This window comes from Brassica napus, chromosome C7 (assembly GCF_020379485.1).
Source record: "Brassica napus cultivar Da-Ae chromosome C7, Da-Ae, whole genome shotgun sequence".
Lineage (NCBI taxonomy): Eukaryota > Viridiplantae > Streptophyta > Magnoliopsida > Brassicales > Brassicaceae > Brassica > Brassica napus.
This window is the reverse complement of record NC_063450.1, coordinates 28,428,201-28,438,457: the sequence shown is the minus strand read 5'-3', so window position 1 is coordinate 28,438,457 and position 10,257 is coordinate 28,428,201. Positions and strand designations below refer to the sequence as shown.

Below are 10,257 nucleotides of genomic sequence, written 5' to 3'. Positions count from 1 at the left end.
ATCACTTATGGAGAGTCAATAGTAAACAAATCGAGAGCAGAAAACCTAATTTCCTTTCGTCATTATACACTCGATGTTTCCTATTTGGTTTTGGTGATTTGTGTTAGCCGCAAAACTTATTTTTGTTTAGTGCATATGAAATCTTAAAAATAATTAAAATAAGTTGTGATACGTTAACTCTTCTACAACGATAATATATCTAAGAGACCAATATTTTTATTCGTCATTTTACAATCAATAAAGATTGTAGTATTGTAAAATGTTAAAACCATTTAATAAACAAATATTATTATATGGAAGTCTTAAGAATAATTAAAATAAGTTGTAATACGTTAACTCTTCTACAACGATAATATATCTAAGAGACCAATATTTTTATTCGTCATTTTACAATCAATAAAGATTGTAGTATTGTAAAATGTTAAAACCATTTAATGAACAAATACTATTATATGTGCGGGGTTGTCATCTAGTCTACATATATACGTGATGGTGCAATAAGTTTAAAAGATAATTTAAATCTTAAAACCAACAAGGCCAAAAATCATCATGAAAAAGTGTAGTATAGATTAATAAAGGAGTATTGTAGTTGATTTGAAAACAAACAACATATTTTGTGTTATATATACTAGTTTTTATCTATGCACTAGAGTTTGATCCGTGTGTCCACGCAATGGTAGAGGTAGAAACAAAATTCAATGTGTTAAAATCTTATATGTATAAATTATTAGAGATTTCATAATAAACAAGGGGGTCTAACCCTTAAAAATGAACCAATTATTCAATATATACCAAAGTTATAGGCTTATATTAAACTATATTTAAAAATTGATAGAGGTCAACTGAGAAGGACGCACAGTGACCCTGAAACAGTTTTATTCGAGAAGACTTACAGTGAGTGTTGTTAGAATATGTTCCAGTTTTAAATCAGGCCCTTTACATACACAACTGATGGTAGAAACTAAAGAGCATACACCGTAAACTTGTAAATGGAAGGATAAACTGAATTTTATTAAGAAGCACAAAATCTATGTACATATAAGGTAATAGTTCTGAGGTTATGAAAACTACGAAAAAAAAAGATCAAAGAAGAAGAAAACGACCCTCCATTTATATTTGTATATATCATTACAACATCACTCCTGCCACGAAAGCTTTTTACAGCCTGAAGCTTCAACTACAATCATCCATCAAGATAGTTTCACCCGAGATATATAGAAAGACAAAAAGAAGCCCTAAGAAGAAGTAAAGAATCTATATATGACCTAATTTTTCTGGAGCTAACATCCCAATAACCCATTCTCCAGCCTTCAAGGAAGCAAAACTTTTTCTTTTACCTTTATTGCCCTTTCTTTTGTTGTTAACTAGTATAACCAACCAAGACTATACATATATAAAGATAAGAGGGGGTAAGTAACCTCATAACTTTATATTCAGCCCTGAGAGATCATCCATTGGTACTCCAAGCTCCATAATATCAAAATCTTCGTCATCATCCATGTTAAACCAGGAGCTAATGTCACCTGGTTGCGCATCAAACTCCGGACCTCCTAAGTTATCTGGTATTTGCAGCTGAGAGAAGTCGAATATGGGCTCTGTAACCTCCTCCAAATTATCATGCTCGCCGTTTGCTTCAGGTAATGGTGCCTTGGGTTGCTCCGGGGTCCTAACAGATGAAGATATCTGATTTGCTTTCTGCTTCGGTTTTCTTTCACCCTTGTCGTTGGACAGGGAAGGAGGCCGCCCTATCTTATTGGTCCCGCTTCTAGATGAAGCATGCCCTTTCCCATCTCTGTCCCTTTCACTTCTCTTTCCCTTTGTGCTGCTCGAGAGTTGTGCCCCAATACCAACATCATCAAGCAGCAGCTCTCTCTTCTTGACCCTATTGGACCATGATGTGTCTTCTCTTCTTGTCGTTTGCTCTAGTGCAGCATCAGAACAATTGGCATAGTTGTTCTCTAAGTCCTGCCCAATGCGTGCCAACGAAGATGAGCTTGGCTGTGAGCCAATGGGTGCTGTCGGGGAAAAGGCATAGGAATACAAATAAGCCGAGCGGATATGTATTTTTGAAAGAAATTTGTTTTAGGAAACAGATCGTACATGAAGTCGACGGATTATCATCCTCAAGAGTATCTTCAGCCGCTGACAACCTGGCAATGAACATATCCTTAATTTCAGGCTCACTGAAGCAGCTTTTGCCTGTCTCTTCGAACTGACGGCATCTTTCAAGCGTCCTTTTAACAAAAGCCGATGCAGCCTGCTTTGATATCTTGTTAGTTGAATTCTTTCCAACAACGGTGTGATGACGCCGACTTGCCTGTAAAAAGAAACGAGAGACGGAGTTACCAACCAAGAACCTTGGAGTTTTAAGCAGATAAGTGAATATGAAGAAGATTAGCCTATTTAGAGACAGTCAGTTTTACCTTGCTTTTTTCATATGCCATCTCGATGAGTTTATCATAACCAAGCTGATCTAACTCCCTATGTAAAGTAACGAAATACATATCATAATCCAGATCCACAAAAAATGTGCACAAAAAGCGGAGTGAGAGAAGATGCATACCTCTCTTGAATTTCTTTCATCTCTATGGCAGATTTTAATAGCCTATCCACCATCTCTTTCTTCTTAGAACCCTGAAAGGATAACATAGAGACCATCAAAATATGTTTTTTTTTTCTGTGAAGAAAACATGGGACATGCACATATTGCTTTTTTGTCCATTTTTTACAAGGGTTGCTTAAGAAACGTCAGAATCCACAATAAATCAAAATATTTGATGAGAAAGAGACCTCCTTGCAGATGGCCTCCTCCAACTTTTTTATTTCGTCAACGATCCCTTCATCCTCCACATTTGAGATACTCGGCTGTAAGAAACACACAAGAAACTTCAGCAAAAAAAAAGTAGATAGCAGTAACAAGTTTCTCAATAACTAAGAGGGTGCTAGACTGTATACCATTGGTTCTAAGGATATTCCAATAGACTGAGCTTCCAGATAAATCTTTTCATCTATCCCCAATTTATCATACGGAATGTCTGAGAAGTCAATGGGTGAATGATCTAGAATTTTGCCACTGCAGTGGTAGTAGGCCGAGTTAATTAAACCACTGAACAGAATTGCAGACCCACCATCTTCTGATTCATAGTCATCATTGTTTCGAAATCCATTATCATTCAGAACACTGAATTCTGAGTCTTCATCAAGATCATGCATTGCCCCAAATCCATCAACATGTACATCTTCATTTATACTCATCGAGTCCTCAGAAATCAAAGCTGATAGCAATCTATGGTAAAGTGGAGAAGCCTTGGAATCGACACTGCTAGTTGCAAGTTCCTCAGGATATAAATCACGGCTATCAAAGTCAGAGGATGTCAGCACGGGTGAGGGGGGACCCATGGAGAAGAGTTCTCTCTGAAAATCGAGAAAATGCAGTACATTATTGACTATCTAAAATGTGCTTCTGTAACGCCAAATTATTGATATCTATCAAATCACGTATTTTTTAACAAATCTAACAGACACTTGACGCCATTTTTTTCTTATTTGGAATTTTACTGTTTCCTTAGCCTTTACATAGAGAAGTGCAGCTAAATACGTAGCGAGCAACACATGGTGTAAATATTACTACTCATTTCTAAATATATAAATCCGAACCCTAATTCCCTTATAGCACATTACCCAACTAGATTTGAGCCAAAAAAGAAACCAACTACACTATTACAGTATTGCTTCAGGATGTCAGGTGTGAATAGTTATGACCCAATAAAGATATGTTTGTCAAATCCATAACTATGAGATCTGAGACAAATCCATAACTATGAGATCTGAGAATGAAGTAAGAAGTTCCACCTCGTGTTTCATGAAATTGATATGATCATCAGATATAAAGCAAAAGTAGCGCTCCAATTGCTTCCAGAAAGAGTTGGGAAAGTTCTGAGCTGCAACGATGACAAGAGACAATTCAGTCTAGAAACAAAAATTGAGTATACAGCCTAAAAGTCAATGAGGAAACAGTATCTTACCAAAATTTACTGCTGAGTTAACAGCCGCTTGTAGCTCCTCATGGCCATCATCTGAACCAGCTAAGAAACGTAATAAATCCACAAAATAAAGGAAAAAAAAAAACAAATATATATTCAGACAAAAGAGTAAATTCTTTTTACACTGAACTTATTTTACCTTGAAAATCTAGTGGTGAAGCATTTGTTGCCGTAGCTCTCTGGCGTTCGCAAGTCTTGCGACCAGATAGTTTCCTAGTGGGTGGACGACCCAATTTACTGCAAAGAATTCACGGATAAATCTATGAGATAAACAACATGGAATCCAAGAAAATTTCAAACACATAAAAAAAGAAAATTAGATACTACGTGTAAAATAAGAATGGCCCCTACCTTTCACTCTTGTCCAAGATAGTTCTTGCACTGCGCAGCTGTTTCGCTGTTCCAACATTCTTAAGTTTCTCTACTCCCATTGGGTTGAGTGACCTTGTGGAAGAAAAGCCACGGCCCGTCCTTCCTTGCCTTCTCACACCATCCCCAGTCTCTTCACCAGAAGCAGGCTTGCTACCTTTTCTTGATTGCAAACCAAGGAAGGATGCTCTCGGAATATTCTGTGCAGCTTTCCCATCAACCTCATCAGACTGTTTCCCCTTGTCTTTAGACTTGATCTCAGGGGGACCAGATTCTTCACTTTCTGACAAAGCTGCTGTGGAGAAGCTGTTTTCACCTTTCAGTCTCAATTGAGGAGAAGCAGCTGGGGAGCGTTTATGAAATCCAAACCCATTTTCACTACAGCCACCATCTGAAATACTATCTGAGTAGGCTTCATCCCGATTAGAAACAATCGGCACTAAATTCGTCCTTCTTGCTGTACGGGATATCTTTTGTGGTCTTTGACTGGCCCATTGAGTGACAGGTGGTGACGACGACCGATTTGATGTCATGCGCTTCCGATGTGTAAGCGGGGTTGACAATTGTGGAGACTTATTTGTACAGCCAGAGATATCCCACTCACTTGGGGATGGAGTGTTGTGGAGTCTTGGAGACAGTTTCGGAGGTAACCCTGATCCCGATCTAGGTCCACGAACTGAAGCATTTGGTTTTGTATTTGAAATCAGACTTGAGGAATTGAACTCATCGTGAATATTGGACCTTCAAAAAATACAACAGAGTAATAAGTACACAGAACAATGATCAGAAAAAACATCAGGAAGATGATATGGTAAATTGAAATCTTATAATCAAGGTGCGTGTGATTGATAAAAGAAAAGATTTAAAATGTGTGATATGTGTAAAACACATACTTGTTGACAGCCCTTTGATTCACCCTTTCCTTATCCGAACCAATGGAGCGTTCTCTCTTCTCAATGTACAAAGAATTATGATCAGGATCGAGCCCTGGCCGTGGGGAATGCCCAGCCAAGCTCGTCTGCTGAGCGAGGTTATCAGATCTACCATATCCAGAAGTTCCATTAGCAGCCGCTTGCCTACACAAATATAAAACAGGAGACTTTAAAATGTAGAATAACCATTAAAGTAAACAGAATCCAGCTGCTCGACAGGAGGTGAGAAAATAAAGAAGTAAAACACAACAAAGTTATCAACTAGATCAAGTGGAAGGATCCCAGTATAATTTAAACCCTTGAATCCATAATCTGCCCCACTTCAATAAATTAGATAATCATCTGAATCACGGTCATTTCTAATCAATCCAGCACATAGTTCTATTAGTTCATCAGATATAATCATGCAGCTAAAGAGAGAGTGAAAAGCAATTAATAGAAATTCATGACATTAGCACTTATGCTTATTTTCCTAATAAATAATGTATGCAAGCTAAGTACATCTAAGCAAAGTAACTCTGAGAACATGGCAACAATCAACAAAAGAGAATAGTAAGTATCAACATTGGACAATGTATCTGAAAACTGCACCAAAAAGCTATGGTATGCAACAGGTCATACCTTGACATGTTCGAGTCACCATTCAATCTCGTCCGGGAGTCACACATTGGCTTCCGTTGTGTGCCCTGCCTCAAATCTTGATAACCATCAACCACTTTATTTGAAGCCAGGTTAGGATTAAAGTCCGTTTTAATACAGGAGCGTTTTTTCTTCATCTTTGACTTTTCCCAACCATCAATACCAGCTGAAGTTCGATCTTCACCCTGAACTGCATTATGATTTGCCGGCCGCATTATTTCCTTATCTCTGTCTACAACAGCCGACTGTCGAACAATAGAATTGCTTCGAACATCCATCTGCACCACAAAATAAAGAGATTAAAGGTTTTTGAGAAGCAATTATGACGGACTCGTTATAAAAACCTAAATTTAGAAAATAACATCAAATGCAAAAATTTTACACATTTCTATCAAATTTAAAACAGTTAGTTTCATTGTATCAAACATATTCAGGTCATAACATTACAGTACTAATGAATATAAAAATACAACTGCTATAACATGGCATTCCTTTATCTAACACTTAAATTTTCATGCAATTAGACATAAATGAAAATGACTACTTTTGGTAGCAAATTGATTCAAGTAACGAAGTTTCTATACTTTATCCAAAACTACAATTGGTGACCAGTGCCCATTTTTCACCAATAACTTGTTCAAAAATCCACCTTCCCAGTGCAATAAAAAATCAACTAAAACACTCGGTATAGGTATTATTCATTAAAGGAAGTTTTGTTAAGAAAAAAAGAGAGTCAGGAATTACCACGGAAGTACGTGTTCGCTTATTTGGAACGCCAGTTCTAGGCCGTTCATCCAACTTCTGCGGGTCAAGCTCAAAACCACCAGCCAGGGTCTGACCTTGAATGCCCATTTTACCTAGGCCTGATCCTGATACCAACCGTTCACCAGAATAGCCTCCTGGTCGAGACCTCTTCTTTGTAGGCACACTTGGGAAAAACTTGTTAAATACAGAAGAAGCTTCGTTGAAAATTTTTACGCGCTCCCTGTGACAAAAAGAGTACATGAGACAAAAGAATACTTCAAACATAACTAACTTGTGTTAGTTAAACTACCTGGCCTTGACATTATTTTCGCGCAGACCAGCCTTTAGTCTTTTGATCTCTTCTGGTATAGGAGATGGAATTAACTTCCCTTTCAGAGCTACACTAGGAGACTCATCTCCATGTATTCCAAGAGCAAGATTAGCATGCCGCTTAAAGTCACCTTGACGAATAGACTTGTGATCCGCGGCAACCACCTTAGGATCAAAACGCAAACACTGAAAGAAATTTGTTACATCGGTTTGTGCTATTGGTGAAGTGCCCCTCAACATGCTTGGATGAGATGTTGGGACAGGATGTTCCATGGACTCACGAAAGCTACTTGATCTTTCCATCTGTGCAGCAAAGTTCGATCTGTATGGAGGCCTATCTAGCGCAGCGGAAGAATAATCAAACTTCCCAGGTGCTGACATTCCCTCAGCCCTCGAAAGTCTTTATGTTTTATTTATGACAAGCCGTAGCATATAAATGCTAATTATTCAGCTCTCGGATATTGTATTTAGCGCGCACCTGCAATGTGACAAATGGAGCAAAAACATCAGTCAACGCCACAAGCCTTTGCCATGAGAATGGTATATGTATCGTTACTTGAAAGACGAAAAAAATTCCAGCAGGTTTCATGTAGCAAGAAAATAATCAAGGGTGTCAAGTGAATCATTTGATTACCACAGTCCAACTCTTCAAAAGGCCATACGTAGAAGAAAAAAAAAAAAAAATCTAGACCCTAAATACAAACACAGGTAGAATCTATGTGTAAGTTTCAGATGGATTTGATTTCTTCAAGCAGTCATTGCATACGTGTTAATACTTCCTAAGCATGTATTCATTAAGAACTTAAGCCAGAAACTGCAAGAGCCATGCTCATATCCATAACAAAATAGCAAAAACCCATCTTATCCTAAATACTGAAAAGAACACATTAATTGATCAAATCATCAATTTTAGCACAATGGCAAGCTTTAAGTAGAAATTTGAAACTGATCAAACATAAAGATTGATGATTTTCAACATAATAACACTTCAATTACCACAAAATCCCCGAAAAAATCATAATTGAACCAAGAATCAACGAACTAAAACAGTCCCTGGATACTTTTGATTAGAAGCCCTAACCTGAATCAATTATAAGAATTTGAACTAAAAGCAATCTTCAATAACCAACAGTAATTCACCAGAAATCAAAACCCTAGAATCCGGATTGAAGTTCAAAGACTGAAGAACCGAATCACCCGTACCTCGAATCAGAGAAAGCGAAGATTAGATCGTTCCGTAAAGAGCTCGAAAATCGAAATCAAGTAACGTTGGAGCAACGGCCATGAGAGGAGGAGGAGGACGAGAGATCGAAGGCTTCGTTTTCGTTGTTGTGCTTTTGATCGGCGATGAAACGCGAAATTACGTATTTACCCATCGTATAACCCCTGAGGTAAACCAATACATCCGCCTTCTAAGGTGAAAATGTAAGGGTAGATTGGTAAAATTTGACTCCGATCAAAGATATGTGCCTCTCTGGCAGATTTTACTGTTAACAGATTATTCTTATGAATACATTGTTGTGTGTTTGATAGAGAAGAGAACTAATCTAGGGATTCGATTTATACTGTTTATTTACCAAGAGTTGCAAGTCCTTTTAGTCAGTGAACTTATAGAGTAAGTTATTCATTAGATTATTTGAATATATTTAGGGGGGCTGCATATTATAAAGATGTCTATTTATGATTGATTTGAGTACTTCTATAGATGAGAAGTGTCTGTTATTCAAGATCTTTCAGATTTTTAAAAGAAGCAATGAAAAATATAGCCTTCTTCAAAAATACAAGCAATGAAATATATAACCAAACTAGATTAAGATCCGCGTCTTGCGCGGAATTAATAAACATTATATATATAAATTATTTTATATATTATATGTTCTTACATATTATGAAATAATAAATATATATTGAATAATTAAAAGTCAGTAATTATTATATATATAATTAAATTGGTGCGAACGTATAAATCAATTTTATTAATGCAAACAATTTTTTTACAAATTTGATAGGATATGTAATTAAATTTAAATGATATTAACATACATAGTATATTTTTAATATTAATGTCTATTAAATGATGTTTTCTACTCATATGTTTTTTTGATCATGGGTATCTTTAATAGTAAAAACTTTAAATTACTGATAACAAAATTTTCATTGTGGGATTAATAATTTTAGTAATTTATAACTTATAAAAATTTATCAATGTTAGTTCAAAACTTTTATCAAAAAAAAATTATTCAAAGTAAATTTTAAAATTAAAATATTTATTTATTCAATATGGTTTATAGTTTAATTTAGAATGATATATATACATATATATTTTAAATCTTAATGATTAATTAAATTAGAATTTTATTTATATGATTTTTTAATCATTTGTATTTTGTCATAACAAAAACTTTAAACCATGGATCGCAAAATTTGAATGTGAGACTTTAACAGTTTTAGTAATTTATAGTTGTTTTTTTAAATTCAAAATATAACATGTACAGAAAAATCTAAATTTTTATAATATGGTTATTGTGATTTTTTTAATTATTTTAATAGTTTAAAATTAAACAAATTTGATAGAAGATACATTATTTTTTTTTAGATCTTTATTATTCAAAATCATTAATTGTCATATATACTTTAGCCACATTAGACAATTCCGTAATCTTTATTTAAGGAAATAATAAATGACATTAATAATGAATTTATGGTTAGTTTAATAAAAAGCTTATTATATAATTAGATGGACCAAGATATTTCTCTAATAATTTTAAGAATCATCTTAGTGATGACACGTGGCTACAAAAAGAAGTTGTAATGTTTCAGAAATAATATATAGGGGATGTAAATAATATTTAGTATATATATAAATATTTTTTTGGTAGATTGATTAAGGTAATTTGATCCATAATTGTTGAGAAAAAAATTAGTAAAATTACAAGATTTTTTTAGTGATACGTGTTGAAATGAACATTTGGGATTTGAATAGATTTTGTATCTGTAAAGTAATGAAGATAACACATAGGTGATAACTGTGTGTAGGTTTTAAATGTTTTAATGTGTCAAAACATAATCTAACCATCAGATACCATTATAGCTGTTAGATGGAGGGCTGAACATTGGTTGCCCATGTCCAAATATAAATAGGTCTAATTTGGTGACACCTATTTGTCCAAGCGGATTATAAATGGACAAGAATCACATGA

The 10,257-nt window shown here is 35.2% G+C and overlaps 1 protein-coding gene across 2 annotated transcripts; it reads right to left on the bottom strand.

Annotated features, from left to right (window-relative positions):
* Positions 1 to 990: 990 nt before the first annotated feature.
* On the bottom strand, positions 991 to 8,404 carry LOC106401396. 2 transcript variants are annotated; one of them, XM_013841904.3, is made up of 15 exons: positions 8,261 to 8,404; positions 7,038 to 7,535; positions 6,728 to 6,968; positions 5,966 to 6,261; positions 5,306 to 5,488; positions 4,395 to 5,153; positions 4,183 to 4,280; positions 4,026 to 4,085; positions 3,853 to 3,941; positions 2,956 to 3,414; positions 2,791 to 2,865; positions 2,564 to 2,634; positions 2,424 to 2,481; positions 2,101 to 2,317; positions 991 to 2,015 (listed from the first exon to the last, which is right to left on the bottom strand). In XM_013841904.3, exons 2-15 carry the CDS (start codon positions 7,436 to 7,438, stop codon positions 1,420 to 1,422), a joined length of 3,603 nt encoding a protein of 1,200 aa, XP_013697358.2. In that variant the 5' UTR covers positions 7,439 to 7,535; positions 8,261 to 8,404; the 3' UTR covers positions 991 to 1,419. The 2 variants fall into 2 exon arrangements, with proteins under 2 accessions (XP_013697358.2, XP_013697359.2); XM_013841905.3 differs by having other exon boundaries at positions 4,026 to 4,076.
* Between the last annotated feature and the right edge of the window lie 1,853 nt (positions 8,405 to 10,257).

Bases quoted from the DNA above. Each gene is read 5' to 3' on its own strand.
- LOC106401396 (XM_013841904.3), bottom strand. From the start codon at position 7,438: ATGTCAGCACCTGGGAAGTTTGATTATTCTTCCGCTGCGCTAGATAGG. The intron at 6,969-7,037 runs GTAGTTTAACTA...TTTTTGTCACAG, and splicing joins GAAAATAATGTCAAGGCCAG to GGAGCGCGTAAAAATTTTCA. The intron at 2,866-2,955 runs GTATACAGTCTA...TGTTTCTTACAG, and splicing joins GAATATCCTTAGAACCAATG to CCGAGTATCTCAAATGTGGA.